Source organism: Aspergillus novofumigatus (genome assembly GCF_002847465.1).
Source record: "Aspergillus novofumigatus IBT 16806 chromosome Unknown P174scaffold_9, whole genome shotgun sequence".
Lineage (NCBI taxonomy): Eukaryota > Fungi > Ascomycota > Eurotiomycetes > Eurotiales > Aspergillaceae > Aspergillus > Aspergillus novofumigatus.
In genome coordinates, this window is record NW_020194282.1 from 532,943 (window position 1) to 548,228 (window position 15,286).

General features: G+C 50.0%; 5 protein-coding genes across 5 annotated transcripts; 3 read left to right on the top strand and 2 right to left on the bottom strand.

Annotated features, from left to right (window-relative positions):
• Positions 1-251: 251 nt before the first annotated feature.
• P174DRAFT_515728 (6-phosphogluconolactonase) lies at positions 252-2,089 on the bottom strand (the record flags this gene model as incomplete). The annotated part of the gene is made up of 3 exons (XM_024832217.1): positions 252-657; positions 696-1,203; positions 2,064-2,089. The coding sequence occupies 3 exons, from the start codon at positions 2,087-2,089 to the stop codon at positions 436-438; spliced, it is 756 nt and encodes a 251-aa protein (XP_024678279.1). The 3' UTR covers positions 252-435.
• Positions 2,090-5,367: 3,278 nt separating this feature from the next.
• On the top strand, positions 5,368-5,601 carry P174DRAFT_378486 (uncharacterized protein; the record flags this gene model as incomplete). The annotated part of the gene is made up of 1 exon (XM_024822841.1): positions 5,368-5,601. One exon carries the CDS (start codon positions 5,368-5,370, stop codon positions 5,599-5,601), a length of 234 nt encoding a protein of 77 aa, XP_024678280.1.
• A 1,938-nt stretch (positions 5,602-7,539) lies between these two features.
• Positions 7,540-9,250, top strand: P174DRAFT_435053 (FAD-dependent oxidoreductase; the record flags this gene model as incomplete). Its single annotated transcript, XM_024825909.1, has 4 exons — positions 7,540-7,992; positions 8,088-8,498; positions 8,557-8,876; positions 9,184-9,250. 4 exons carry the CDS (start codon positions 7,540-7,542, stop codon positions 9,248-9,250), a joined length of 1,251 nt encoding a protein of 416 aa, XP_024678281.1.
• A 2,044-nt stretch (positions 9,251-11,294) lies between these two features.
• P174DRAFT_435054 (RNA-binding domain-containing protein) lies at positions 11,295-12,777 on the top strand (the record flags this gene model as incomplete). The annotated part of the gene is made up of 4 exons (XM_024825910.1): positions 11,295-11,366; positions 11,427-11,583; positions 11,635-12,030; positions 12,056-12,777. 4 exons carry the CDS (start codon positions 11,295-11,297, stop codon positions 12,775-12,777), a joined length of 1,347 nt encoding a protein of 448 aa, XP_024678282.1.
• A 521-nt stretch (positions 12,778-13,298) lies between these two features.
• Positions 13,299-14,799, bottom strand: P174DRAFT_413700 (TBC domain-containing protein; the record flags this gene model as incomplete). Its single annotated transcript, XM_024824362.1, has 3 exons — positions 13,299-13,422; positions 13,508-14,277; positions 14,353-14,799. The coding sequence occupies 3 exons, from the start codon at positions 14,797-14,799 to the stop codon at positions 13,299-13,301; spliced, it is 1,341 nt and encodes a 446-aa protein (XP_024678283.1).
• Positions 14,800-15,286: the final 487 nt, after the last annotated feature.

Genomic DNA, 15,286 nt, shown 5'->3' on the forward strand with positions numbered 1-15,286 from the left:
CGATCTCCACGAGTTGTATTTGTCCGACTATCGATATACTGATACTTGGAGCTTATGGACATGCTCATGGATGGATGCTTTTTTCTATTTGATTACGGCAAAGTTTGTGCACACAGTCGTTCATAAACGTTCAATGTTCTTAGCTACGCATTTCACGACCCTAACCGCCGTCTACGAAGACTTTTCTGCCGTCTTAACTTCTAGATGAAGAAAAAGACCATTCGACGACCTCATATTGGATTGAGAATGAACACATTATAAGAATGATCTCGATTCAAAGTCACTGTCCCTGCACTAATCCAATTTCTAGGCCGTAACGCCAGCCAGGAAACCTAGAAGACTTGTGTAAAAGGTAGAGGTACTTTTCGCCCTTGACTGTTCTCGAAAGCAAAAATAGCAAGTAGAACATAACGCCATTCATATGTCCACAACAGCTTACAAGCTTCCACGTCTGGGGAATGAAACCCCATCAATGGCAGCATGGTCGGTGAACCAGCTCACTTTTTCCCCAGCACCCTGGTTGACGAGCGCCGAGGGCAGTTCCCGTCCCTCTTCCGCATCGAAAATCTGCTTGAGAATCTCCTTCTTTCCCGCTCCAGTGGCGACGAAAGCGATACTGACGGCGTGTGTGACGACAGGCAATGTGAGGGTTATGCGCTTTGGTGGGGCTTGGGCGAGTTGGTCTCCGCGGCCACCCAGGCATCCTTCTCTCGCAACAGTTCATGGCCGGGGAAGAGACTGCAGGTGTGACCGTCGGGACCACAACCCAAAAGAATGAGATCAAAGACAGGCAGCTTGACACTGTCCTTGGCCGCGAAAGAGCGCATCAAGTCCTCCTGGTACAGGTCGGCAAGCTCCTGGGTGTCATCGTTGACATGGTCGGCGTCGATGGGATGCACTTTAGGAGTGCCCATTTCGGCGGGAATCTTGCTTAGAAGCTCATCCTTGAGCAGGCGGTAGTTGCTATCAGGGTGGTCGAGAGGGACAGCACGTTCGTCGGCGAAGAAAACATCCCATTTATCGAACCGGACAGTGTCCTCGGGAGAACCGTTTGAAGGCGCAAGAAGAGCCTGGGCGAGGACTGCTGGTAGAGAACCGCCCGATACAGCGACACGGAACGTGTTATGGCGATTGATGGCGGAGTTCTGACACCGGAGCACATAGGCCCTCAACTGCGGGGCCAAAGCGTCGGTGTTGGGAAAGCTGTAGAGATTCGGGGACGTGCCGGTCATGGTGTCAATTCGTCGCTTTGACAATGCGCAAGGTTTGTAGGACAAGGATATGCTGCAGCCTCTCAGGAAGGTTTTGTGACTTTGTTTGTGACGTGCGTGTGAAGACGGGAGCACGAGCGAGATGTTGGCAGATTTTCGGTCAACAGTGCTCTGGCGGGGTAGGTACAGTAGCGGGAGCTGCGGGACAGGGTGGTTGATCCACCAAGTACGAATCAAGCAGACGGCTTGCAGCAGGCTCTGTTTTCAATTAGTTCGAACTGTGCACTCGCAGTAGTGTGCTACCTAGGTGATGTTGCGATCGAAGGGAAAAGAAGCTTCAATGCGAGACTGTGGTTGGGCGATTTGAGGTAGCACTCTCGATGGTGGGCTGCTCGCAGTTCTGAATGTTTCCATGACGTCGGAATGATTCCAGGGGAAACCACACCCAACTGTCCAGTTGATAAGAGAGAGGATGATATCGGATGAGGCTGGGGACCAAGCAAAACACTCTCAAGGCTCAACATTAATGCTCTCTCGTCTCTCAGGCCTATCTATAACCATTAGCTGTCCAGAATGTGTGTTGGTCATCGCGAATCGCCGTAGTTTGTCCATAGTCAAACACAATTTTTTTTAACCAGCACATGTGAGATGATGTCACAGCAGCAGCGTTGTATCCCCTCACATCGGCTTCCAGATACGGAAGAGTCCGACAAATAGATGGGTATAATCATGCAAATCGACATCACTCCCCGAACCCAAGACCGTTAGGCACGCATCATCCCGGCCATTATGGTTTCCAGTTATTGGTCTAGATAAGTGTGGACTGGTTATGAACTTCCACCAGTATTGAACCTATTTACCTTTTCACCCCCCTGCATGCCGCCCTGCTGCAAAAGGAAGACTTTCTCAAGGCTACACTATTATGACGCCTTGCAGATGCTGCAGATGGAAATCTCGCAGTTACTCTGGACAGCCTTAAATTTATTTGCGGACTGTCGACTCTAGTGGAATCTTCAGTAAAGAGCTGGCTGTACTTGGAAGTTCGACTACTTCAAAAATAAATATACCAAAGCGGCCCGTTCCCAAGTTAATTTAGTGACGCACATAGACGCAGTATCGGCAGAACGGAACTGGACTCGTGTATCTGCAAAGAACAATGCACTTCATAGTCGGGAGATTTGTTCGAGACGCGACCTGTGTACGCCGGCACAAGATGGTTAGGAAGTTGGATGATTCTCGGCAAAGTCTCATGTTTGGATCGGTGAGATGTCGCAAGATGAGAGGCGACCGAGGCCTGTCTAATCAGGCACCGACGATATTCCTGGCCCTTTGGAGCCAGTTGTTATGGCAGGCATTCGATCGAAATTGTGTTGTATGTTGCCCGATTGCCCCATTGTTAGCATGGATCTGTCGGAAATCGGATAGATGGGAGAAAATCACTCAACAGAGGGATTACTTCTGTAAATTGCCTCATATGTAGCCTTGACCAGGCTAGCCGGGGCACTTCATCTACAATATATAAATAAATGCTCTTAATCGAGCATCTCCTGTGCTACTACTATTGATAGATTTCTGCACATGAACATCTTCGTGTCTAGTCTGCTCAGGCCTCTGTAGTTCAACTAGTTTCAGAGCTGGTCGCAGTCCTAACTCCAAATAGACAAGCGATGTGGGATGCTAAATCAAAAATTCGGAAAGTAGTCTACCGAACTCCGGAAAACTGAAAGAAACATTTCCTAACTGCTGGTAAGGCAAAGCTTTTCCCAAATCGGGTAAAAGCTCAACATTCCCTCGACTTTGTTAGGGAGACAAAGGGCATGTGCTCGGAGTGAGTCCAACTGGGATAAATTACTGAAGTACTGGTAATCTCACTGTACAGCACAAGATCGGACAATGGACATCTCCGAGACATATCTACAGAGGGATTCAGAAAAAATATGATATGAGCCTAGGAAGTAGCTCCCGTCACTCTATGGGGAATGATGGACAATAATGATCAGCCACTGACGGGCTGACAGCGACTCAGGCTCGCTCCAGCGAGTATTCAGCTCATGTCAGACGAGATTCTGAAACGCCCGGAGTGGGTACTCTGAAGCCCCAAGGATTCAAAAGGAATGCAGCATAGCCGCAGTTATTTTACTAGTCTTTTCTCAGTAGCGAGTAGCGGAGTATCTGGTATCGGCTACCTGTTGCTGACCTTTATATCCCAACACAAAGAGACCATTAGGATTCATACAAACTTACAAAGCCAAATTAGCCAAATTACGAGTCAAAAGTCCCCCAACTGTGCGTAGAAAGAAATATCCAGGGCGTCATGCTTGCAAGTCTGGAAGATAATTCCCATCCTTCGACCAATCATACCGGACGGACATCTAAGGTAGTCTGGGCCATGGACATCGGCATCCTTCCAACCCCGAAGGTACATGGATCTTGGCTGAACGAGCCACTTACAAGCCATAGACAGCCACGCTCTGTAGCCGCTCCGTAGCCTTAGTTCGAGATATTATGTGAGAATTGAGATTTGAAAACAATTATTATTATCTTTGGCGCTCCTTCGTGCCCTGGTGGGACTTGTCTCAAGTAACACTAGTACTAGAGGGCAATAGTTTGATTACTACTCCGTATGGAAAGTCACTAGGCCTTTTTGAGCATCTAGTATTTTCTATTTTCCTGCACTCTGCAGTTTTGTCAGTAGCTGGAGTTACTCAGATAGAAGTGGGACGATCGATTTGCATCAGTGGCTGACGAGATAAATGAGTTTAATCAAATAAACCTGGTCGAGCCAGGTCATGACGACATGACCCTCGAGCCTCGGAGGTTCATGGGAGATTTCTATTGGGGGGTTGTGCGGGATAACCGTTGTAAAGAAATATGAAGACACATGGAACGATCCAGAAAAGGATTGGTTCCGATGCCATCTCTATACCTAAACTCCTAAAGTAGGTAGACTGTATATATTTGGGCGTTTTCATTGGTGAGGAGCAACCCGCCAGTCAACGAACGCCCCGGTTCCGCGATGGGACAACAAGTTTCAGGGCAGCCTTAAGTTAGGCTACTCGATCACAGCACTCGATGACAATTATAATGATGGTATGATGGCAATAATAATAATATGCATGGTTCTATCGAGAGTGGTGTGGTAGCTATGTATCCTGATGTACCAAGTCAACGCCTTTATTTTCTTTGATCATAAAAGAATCATCAACAATGCCAGTATTGATCTAGAATCTGCTAGTCTGCCCTCCACAGTTCCAGTACTGTACTTATCAATATCCATCCACACTCTTCACTCAGAGCAGGTATTTTGTACCACATACTATTTACCTACTGCATCATGATGCTCACTATCATCATACCCTGATATCCGCATCATCATTCCAATTCACAACCATCACCGTCCATATTAGGGGCTAATTCTTTAGACCTCCAAAGCTCAGATTTATTGATTGCATGGACACCGCCTGAAACCGAAGCCACATTCCATTGCAACCACTTTACTCCGTACTATATCATTGACCCAATTGGGGATTGATTGCTGCACTTTTCTCCTTTCTTTCATAGTCGAAATTCTTTGCCCCCTCTTCTTCTACTAGGAGTAGCTGGAAGAAAACAAAGGGAGGCGGATAAAAGAAAAAGACAAAAAGGAAATCCGGAAAGTGGATCGATCTGACCCTTTAGACAGCAATCTACGGGGCGGTCCCCTTGGCGTCGAATCCCTGGCGGTGGTACGCTAACAGTAATAAATAATTTATACCTGGAGATACCTGACTTCCACTGTCCTGGTGTCTCCCCCCACTGGGCCGGCGTCTTGTATATCTATCCACACCTGAAATCGCACACCTTTCTTCCTCCTTTTTCTCTCTCATCACCAGCAGATCAGGTTTGCTCAAGGGTTCACTGAAATACATAGTTGACCTCGACACTACTCGACAGATATTTCAGTGAATTCCTTCTGCAAACCTTGCTTTGGACTGGAGCTTATCCTTGATTTCTCCACCACTTAATCTGTCTGCCACGCATCGACTCTGGTTCCCTGTTTTCTCGACTTTACCAAGTGCCCAAAATCTGGGCCTGATTCTCACGAATTAGTCGGTCGCACATCTCGGCCAACTCTTCCTCTTATTGCCACGAACTCGCGATTCTCTGGATAGCGACAATGAGCTCGCCCTCTGTCCAAGTCCAACATCAACCCTCCAGCGGCACCAAGCCTGTTACCTCGCCCTCAACCACCGATTCCGGACCTACCTCAATGAACTTCGATATCGTCCGTTGCTCGAGGTGCCAGCGCTCTATGAGCCTCGAAAACGGATCTACCCCAGGCGTCGTTCGTTTCGGCATGAATTCATACTACTGCAGTCGCTGTGCATCCATGGTCGGCTTCATTCGCTGAGTCCGCCTCTGACAACGGATCGTGAAATGCAGGAAATTTACATCATATGGAGTCGAAAAGAACAACCTGGTTGCCGTCATAAGGAACACAACTCTTTGGCTGTTCACCTATAAACGAAGCTTTGACGTGGTTCTCCTGATGCTTTTTCTATTCGCCATTCGCTCGACGATATTATTGGGATACACTGGACGGTTGATTCTTTGCATAATATCGAATCACAGACTTTCGCACCCCCTTCGATCGATCCCTCAAAAGTACCCGTCTCATCGCCTGACAACTCTCGCCTCACTGTCTGCGTCATGCGTTGGTTGTACGTTTATTGGATCACTGCGACGATACATCCTTTTGACGATATGGTTCGCAAGATGGTATGCCATATGTGTTGACATCGAGACAACGGCACACTCGAGTTGGCTCCAGCTTGTCGGCTCTACCTACGCAGCCAACCCGGCACAGCACAAGACGAAGACGATGGCAGAGATTGGAGGAATCCCTCTAGCGAACCCGAATTGATGGATCGCAATGTACCCTGCGTACAATTTTTATTTCCTTTGTATGGCTACTGGGATTTTTCTCTTGTTAGTCTGAGCTTAGCGACATGTTTTCATCATTATAATACCCAGAAGGCTTCCTTCATGTTACTGTACACTTTATTCTCCTCTCTGTTTTCTTAAGAGGCTACTCTAGCTAGTCAGGAATACAACCCGCCAATCATATAAGCAGATGATTCCGTCAGTTCCCCAGCCTAGATAACGGCATGTCTATCATAACGTGAATCCTCAGCTTCCGGAGATCAGCACCAATCACCAAGCAAGTCCGAAAACCAAAGATCCATTCCGTGGCAATTGATACTCCTCATTCCATACATCTGATTGGAGCTGAGCCTCCTCCGTCAGAACAACGCGCCTCGGTTCGTCTGTTCTTCAAGCAGAGCAGTCTGCAGTCCTTTCCCCTCACATTACAAGCGGGGAACGAATGGCACCACGACGAGGGCAGAAATACAGTAGAAGCTCTGTGCAACATGCCGTGCAGAGTTCTCCAGGCACCCCTCATTCATTCGAAACTCAAACTCCAGAGTTGAGACTGTCTACGGAGTACTCCACTAGGACATCCCTAGTTAGATGAGGGATACTCCGCAGAGGGGGTCTTATCTCCTGCTACCCCTCCCCCTTGCTGTCGATCCCCGTGACCTGCGTTTCAGCTTTGCGTCACACAGTAGCAATTTACAACGGGCCGGCCGTCTCGAGAATTTCCTGATTTTGTTTTCTGGTTTTTCTTCCTAGTGACTTATGTTTCTGCCTAGGGTATCAGCCGACTTTGTAAGACGCAGGGAGGGGAACGAGGGAACCGCTTTTAGCCCCGGCATCAGCCCATGTGGCGGCCTGTGGGGTGAAGATTCGACTATTGATTGTTGATTAGGATAAGGCGCTGATCAGCGGGTCTGAGCTCTACGGTTTATGAACCGTAGTTACCCCGTGGATGGTGCAGCCATATCAAGTCGCAAGTACGCACTCATCTTCAGTTTATTGAGATCTAGATAAATGGCGGATGACTGTTTGATTTGACTCTCGGCGCTGTTCGGACCACTGTTGATGATGATTGTATCGAAAGTTTTACTGCTAAGCTCAACCAAGCTTGTCGGTCTATCTATTCTTGGAAACACAGTCGCGCACGTTACCTAGGCAGACTTCAGCAGTTCAGCTCCTCGTATGGACTCTATCGAGATGATGCGCCACAGCAAAAGCAACGGGACGAGTAAACCTCTGTGGCGTGGCACTGTTCTTTAGTCCTCGTATTCGCATTCCTATTCCTGCAAGATACTAACCTCTTTTCGGGTCAAAAGTATAAAAACATGGCGTGCCAGGTCCCTTGACATGGTTGTGAACCGCATGAAATAATGCTTGAATGAATACGAGTACAGACTACGGAGTACACGCAATGGAAAAAAACATCATCATCGTCGGCGGTGGCATGTGCGGCCTTGCCTCCGCCATCGCCATCTCCAAGGCTCTCTCCTCAGCTCAAACTAACCTAACCATCACAGTCTACGAGCTCCGCAGCGTCCCCAGCACCCTCGGCGGGCCGGTAAATCTCACCCCGAAGGCTCTCCGATGTCTGGACATGCTCGGCGTCTTGGACGAGTTAAAGCAAGCGAAGGCCGGCTGCGAAGTCGATGCCATCCAGATTCTCTCCCTGCGGACGGGCAAGCAGGTCGGGACGATCGACTATACCGGTCCCGAGGGGACCGGGTTCGGCGGGTACAAGGGGTGGCGGGTGATGCGGTATGAGCTCCTGCAGGCGATGCTGCGGGTGATTGCGCGGTTACCGGCCGTGAAGATCGAGTATGGGAAGAAGCTGGTGAGGGTGGAGGAGCTCGCCGGCGCGACTGCGGTGAGCGTCTACTTTGAGGACGGCACGAGCGCAGCGGGGGATATGGTGCTGGGGTGCGATGGTATCCATTCTGCTGTGCGGGGGTACATGTGCAGCCGGATCGCAAGCCTTCGTACTCTGCGGTTGCGGCGGCGTATGGTTTTGTCAAGGCGAAGGCTGTGCTTGGGGAGAACGGCAGGCCGTTTTTCAAGGATACAGCGCTGCTGATGTCGCGGTATGGGTCTGTGATGACGACCTTCTGCGACCATGCTCGGGAGCTCGTCTACGTGGTTGTGCTGATGCGGACGGAGGAGCAAGGGTCCCGCGAAGGGTGGAAGTTGCTGGAGAAGGACCAGGAGATGGTCCGGAAGGAAGGCAGGAGGATCACGCAGCAGTCGGCTATTCCTGACGCTGAGAAATTCATCGAGGCTGTGGAGGACTGGACGTTTTATCCGATCTACCTGCTCCCGCCGAACGGGCAGTGGGCCACAGATCGGGTGCTACTTCTGGGAGACGCTGCCCATGCGGTTCGTAATGGTTATCTCTCACCCTAGGAAACTGTCATACTGACGCACTCTGCACTAGATGCCTCCAAAAGGCGAGAGTATCGGTCATGCGCTCGAAGATGCGATCAAATTCGCCGAGGTCCTCTCGCGGTACGGGGTAGACGACCCCAAGGCCAGCTTCCGCTTCTTCGAAGACATTCAGCGAAAGAAAGTAGAGGCCGCCCACCAGGCCGCCGTTAGAGGCTGGATGCCGGCCCATGACATGGGCGCTGTGTTTTCTAGGGTATTCGAGTGGATCACTCCACTGTTCTTGTGGTGGATGACGAGAGAACAGCAGCAGGACTTTCTGGAAGATCCCATGGACATACCATTTCCAGATCGTGACGAGTCTGCAAGGCTGTGAGTGTAGCGTGCAGTGATATGCTATGTCCACTTGTCACAGTGATTAGCAATAAGTTATGCGAACTATCTATCATAAAGATCAGTTGGTCAGAGTTGGCGAAATGACTCCGCAGCCAATCTCCAGGGGTGGAGCAATTATCAAGGGAAATATTACTTTAGCAGCAGGGAGAATCTATTGATTGATCTGCGCAACTATTGTATTTTATGTTCACGAGTAACTGTAAGATATGGAGGATCTCCGCAGTCTGAATGTAAATGTTAAATTTAAATGTTAAAGATCATATTCCTATTTACTAGTAAACAGCACGTATGATACTAGGTGTCTTAGAAAGTGGATAAAGGCATATGCTTATACTAAGGATGTTCACTAATGAATCTACTCAACTTCTTGAGACTCTTGATGACTAAAAAAAGAGTTGTACATACTCAGGAGGTTCAAAGGCAACCGCCTGACCACCAGGAACAGGCACAATCTGTAGAGAACTTATCCCTAATTCATAAGGTCGTCCACATAAAGTATGATATCACGACAAAGACAATAAGCTCAAGTCATTGAAAGGTTAAGTCGTTGTTTCTATTCCATTTCCGTCAAACTGTCGAACAATGCAAGCTAAGACATCCACCACGTCAAAGAAAACTCTCGCAGAAAAGGCATCAGCATTTGGAATCCAAGTCCCGGATGAGTCAGGTATCATTATCTCAGCTGAGCCATTGACATATATGCATCCTGCACAGCTTCAGCCCCCTAGTCTTAGTCAGTCATTTTCTTTGGGGGTGGAGAGGGGGCCTGTTTCCCCTTCCACTTCAACTCTGGTTTCCCATGAGCAGCTTTCTTTATTTCTCTCTCTCTGTATAAGGCGCCTCTGTGTGTTGTGCGACATTCTTTTGCCTGTCGGATGTGTACGAATGACAGACTGGAAAAAGCGAAGAAATTGTAGCGGTGACTGTGGCGAGGCAGTGGTTGATAGCTCATATGCACCAAGGCAGTCCAAGGGTGATCCCTGACAGATCTCGGAAAGGCCTCGAATGATGGATGGATTCTGTGAAAGACTGAATTGGACTGAATCAAGGGATGACTCGAAGGCATTTCTTCGGTGGCCAGACAGCTCATTATTGTCTGTCAATTGCTTATCGACGCATCATTCGTCCTTGGTCATCGCTGACAAGGCCATAGTGATCATGCCTATTTTTGGAGAACCCGCACACACGGACAGATTTGGATCTCTGAAGGATTTCTAGTCTGTAAAATTCATCACCATCGTCATCTCTTTGCCTTGGGTCGAGGGATACTCATCGAAGCAGATGGTCTGGCACCCAAACCAGCAATACCTGCCCATCGTCAACCGTCTCTCCCACTGAATCAATCGAACGAAATGCAGGTGACGGACCGCCTCGTCTTCTCTAACCAGTAGCCATTCTTTCGTGTTCGTCCAGGTCTGGCGGTGTAACCTGGAGACGCCAAGCGCAGTGTCCTCCTCGTAGATATACAGTGACTGAGTGACAGAGACTACTGCGTCGCTCCCAGCATACCTGATCACCCTCGGTTTCATACCAGAGGTCGGAGTATGTAAGACGACTTAGACGACTATTTCTACACCACATAAATTATCTGGCACCGAAAGAACCTTCAGGAAAAGAGTTCCTTTGTTTCGAGAATTGTTCTCCGTGTCTTCTAGCTGATCTGTCGTAGTTGATCGATGCATGACATATCGTCTTCTCTCTGGACCGCTCCACTAATTCCTCTGTGCAGAACAGACAGACTCGATTTCCTCCATCAAGAAGTTGATACATCCCATCTACGGATCGGCAAGTCACCAATTTCACTCCACGCTAGACGAGTAGACGAACCTGTGGCTGTTGACGCCAGATCTCTTTCTATCTACTATTGTCACTACACCGTCTCTCCAACATTGAATTCATATCGGGGTACGATCATCTCCCTTGAAACTTGCAGAGAATAAAACGACCTGATTTTTGTCTTCGCTCCCTTTTGGTCTTCTATTTTCTTTCTTTCATTGTCGAAAAAGCCAGGGGTTCGCGTTATATCCCGTCCCAACTCCATTCGTCCTCTTCAGCCATCAGGTACCCATCAGGTTCAACTTTGCCACCAGTACCCCTGACGTGAAGGGACAGTCAGGCCTTTAGGTAGGAATTACCAATCTTGGTTATCTAACTACCTTTGATTAGTTGTTGACTGAGTATCGACCGTCAGACACGCATGCTGACTCTCACCAATTTTCCAGACCGTTGCTTTTTCGGGCAGTGACCCAGCCTGACTTATCCGCGTTTCGCTGCATATAGAGTGGGAGGTTGCCTGAGTTCAAGAATTCTTCTTGACTTTCCAACTTGGAGAAAGAGACATCCGGGACGTTCAATTGCTGCAGATCCCTGAGCTGGCCCAACTCAGCTATCATCATGCCTCCGCGCGACAGAGGACGAGCTCGAGCTCGAGCATCAGATGAAGAGTTCGTTCTATTTCTCCAGGGTGTAAGCCACCGATCAAACTCCTCCAGCTGAACCAGATGGCATGTCTTACTGAGAGAACAGATCCCAGCGCACTGCCGCTGGCAAGAGCTCAAGGACATGGTACGCCAGACAGCCTTGCATATACGACAGGCAGTCGTATACGACGACCAGCACGGGTTTCCCACTGGTTTGGGGCAAATTATCGTGAAGAACGAAGATGAAGCATGGCGCACATACCGTATGTCAAACCAGAGCATGAAAACAAATTGACGGCTAACCGAACGCTCAGATAGACTCTCCACCAACGGATGGGATGGACAGAGTCTTGTCGTCACTCTGGCTCGAACGAGCTCACCTACGAGGCCTGTTGCCGGTCCCACGAAAAGCCCAAGCTGTGTGATCCCCCCGGCATACGTAGCAGGCTATTCGACTCCTCCTCGAGTGGCGCAGAACTTGGCCATCCCTCCTTCACCAATCTCCCCAGAGTGCGTCCCCTTCCCTTGTGGTCAGTGTAATGCAGCTAACGAGAGCAGCACTCCGCTCGTCTCGATGGCTCCAGCTCCAGCCCCAGCTTACCAGGGCCAGGGCCCAGAGTATGCACAGGTCATCAATCCCATGGCCATGCCCCCTCCACCTCCCCCGTATCTCCAGCCGTTCGTCCCCATTTTCACCGACCAACTACCGAGTATCCCCCACTCGCCATCCCTAAGCCACTCCTTCTGCGACACTCTCGCCTTCGCCATGCTCCCCACATACCCTATCCCCCGCTACACCCTCCTCACCCCGACCACTCCTTCACCACCAGCAACACCAACAACAACAACAACAACAACAACAACAACACCCCTCAGCCAAGCACCACCCTCTACCCGCGCAAACCCTCAAGCAGCGACCAAACCCAAACCCAGACCCAACCGCGCTTCACCCCCGCCGCACAATCTTCATCCAAAACCTCAGCCCAACAACCACCCCGCACGACCTAACCCTCTTCCTGCAGGACGCAGGGACTATCGAGCAGTGCGAGATGCCCCTGAACCCAGATACAGGCCGCTGCAAGGGCTTTGCGCGCGTCACTTTCCATTCTGCCGACGAGGCCAAGCGCGCCATCGCCCTGTATAACACGGCTTTTTTTCTTGGCGCGAAGATCAGGGTTAAGATTGATCGGAGCGGGTATTTTTCTTCGGGTCATGGGAATGGTCAGGGCCAGGGCCAGGGGTATGCGGCGAGGGAAGGGTATTATCTGCCGAATAGACACAATCAGCCTGAGAGGAAGACGGTTGAGGGCGATATAACCCCTGCGCCGGGGACGGGTCCGGGTCCGAGGACGGTTTACAGGAACGGCGGGCCGCAGAGGGAGACGGAAAGGGATAGATGCCAGCCACTTGTGGTGAACGGGTCCGGACTGGGGAGCAAGACGGCGGTGGCGATTTGATCTAATGCATAGCATCTGGGTGTTGAGCGTATGTATACTTGCTTCTTTTCTTTGTCTTCGTCTGCTGAGTTGAATGGGGTTGATTCTGCTTCCTGCATCATTGCTTTCCATTTGAAATTCCATCATGCAATTGCTTCTGGGCGTCAGGGAGGGCAATTAGAGGTGGACGTCGCATCTGGCGGAAGTCAAAAGTTCATTGCCTAGACTAATTAACAGTAAAGTCATCATTCATCAATCGTTCTGATCTAACAATACATGCACATGCATTTCGTCCCGTTCCATTCAATGCATCTTTTGCGTCTCTTTTCCTTGCCTCATTATTCATTCAGTATAACAGTAACAGTCCAGTGTGGTATGGCAAGCGCATGCAGAAGGCAGAAAGCCCTCAGGTAGCCACAACACAACAAAGCAACAGGGAAAACATCATAACCCAATCGGGTGACAAAAAAGAAAAGGCAATATGCAAGCTGTAGATAATACATGTTACCTGATATATTACATGGGCGATACGACCAACGGGCCTATTTAGCATGATCGATCAACTCCGCATAGAGAGCATCAGGAATCTTCCGGACAATGAGGACGGTCAGGGCAATGATCTCCTTTGCGTCGAGCGGCGGGAAGGACCGGAGGATCTTGTTGGGGCTGTGTGATTGGTCAGAATCGATTCGTCCATGCATAGCAATGTGATGTGTGACTTGTTGATATTGGAGAAGAGAAGAAAACATACCTTGGACTATCGAGAATGGTGTCTCTCATCCGGATCAGCTGCGCAACGATGCATAGAATATTCAGATGTGGGCCATATGCGAACAAGAAATCCCACAGGTGGAGCACCTCGGGCAGTGGCGGCGTGCAGGCGCACAGTGTCAGCACAGATGGGAAGGCGTAGAGCTCCGCTTGCATTCCCTTAGAGAAGAGATAGGCGGCGAGCTTGGGCTCGACGATCTCGAGGCATCGATCGACCAGCCGCAGACCCCGGTGGACGCCGTCCATGGCGCCCCGGATATAGCCTGGGCATTCCCTGGTAATGAAATAGTAAAACAGCGCAAAGGCCTCGACTTCGCTGCGCGCCACGTAGAGAAAGGGCGCGCAGAGAACGTTCATTCCCTGCACGTAGATCGCCGACTCGCTGGTGATGGCTTCGCTGCTGGGTGTTCCCATCAGGAGGTTGTCTGTAGGCTCTTCTTCTGCGATGCTCGGTGGTGTGTTGATCAAAAGTTCCATTTCCCGCCTGCGGGAGGTCGATAGGCGCGATTTCGGTCGCTTTTTGGCCTTCGCATCGTGAATCTTCCATGCTGTGGCGTTGAGTAGTCGGATCAGGCTGGCTTCGGTGACCCGTCGCTTGAACAAGGGGTCGGTGGCTAGGGTGCGGAATGTGTCGTTACGGATCTTGGTATAGGCCGGCGAACGACCGCGATGGATGAGTGAGAGGTATTCGTCGGTTGGTAGAGGAGGGATATCGAGTAGTGTGAGCCATAGGTAAACGCGATATGTCGACTAAAACAGACATGTTAGCATGGCAGGCTCATTCTCCCCCTACCCGTCTCAGCGCAGTTGCAAACATCCACATACCATGCCATCACCATCTGCTTCCACCCTTGTTGACAGGACAAGGTATCTCAGCTCCTTCAGTGCATCGTCGACGTCCCCATTCTGCGGTCCATCCCGTAACAGCGTCTCCAAGACTGATCTCTTGATCCCAAACCCCGAGCCTGTCTTCCTCCCCGATCGTTTCTGAGTCTGTAAGATCGGTCGTTCGCCAGAGCCAGCGTCACTATTTGACCTAGCCCGACGGTGTCGCAGCCGAACAGGGGAATCCAAATGTGCCGGTTGCGCCAACTCCTCGGCGTTGACGGACGAGCGCGCAGTGGAAAGATGTGATGTCGGACCGCTAAACCCAGAAGGATTCGACGAAAGGATCTGATGCGACTGTATCTTTCGCAAAGTTCGCATCGTCCGGGGTGAAGAGGAGCCCGCAAGAGCGGCTAGATTCAGCTGGGCTTGTGTTGGCTGGGACATGGCTGGTCCTGTATGAGTATGGAACAGGGGTTTGTTTTTTAGCGCACACGATCTCTGCTGAAACGGTCGCGGAAAGTGACCATCTTCCTGACGATGAGGACAGCAGCCAAGGATGAGAAGAAGAAATAAGAAGCTGTTAGTGCCGAGAACCTAGTAGTGTATCCGGGGATAAGAAACGTAGTTAGATGCAGGTTCGGACGATCCGCACCCAATATGCATCTCTGGGCATGGCGGGCTTTTTCCCGATCGAGGAATGCGGGGACACGCGACGCGCCACAAATAGATTATTGATGTTTCAATCTGGAGATTACTTCTTTATTATTTATTTTCCAATGCCTCACATAGAAAAGAAAAAAAGAGATAACAGATGGTGGTTGTGATGGATCATGCTGGGCCCTCGTAAATAACCCCGTCGGCCCGCCAACAGAAACGTCATGTGTAGGGGCAACCCATGGATGTCTTCAATAACTAAGGGAGGTAGGATACT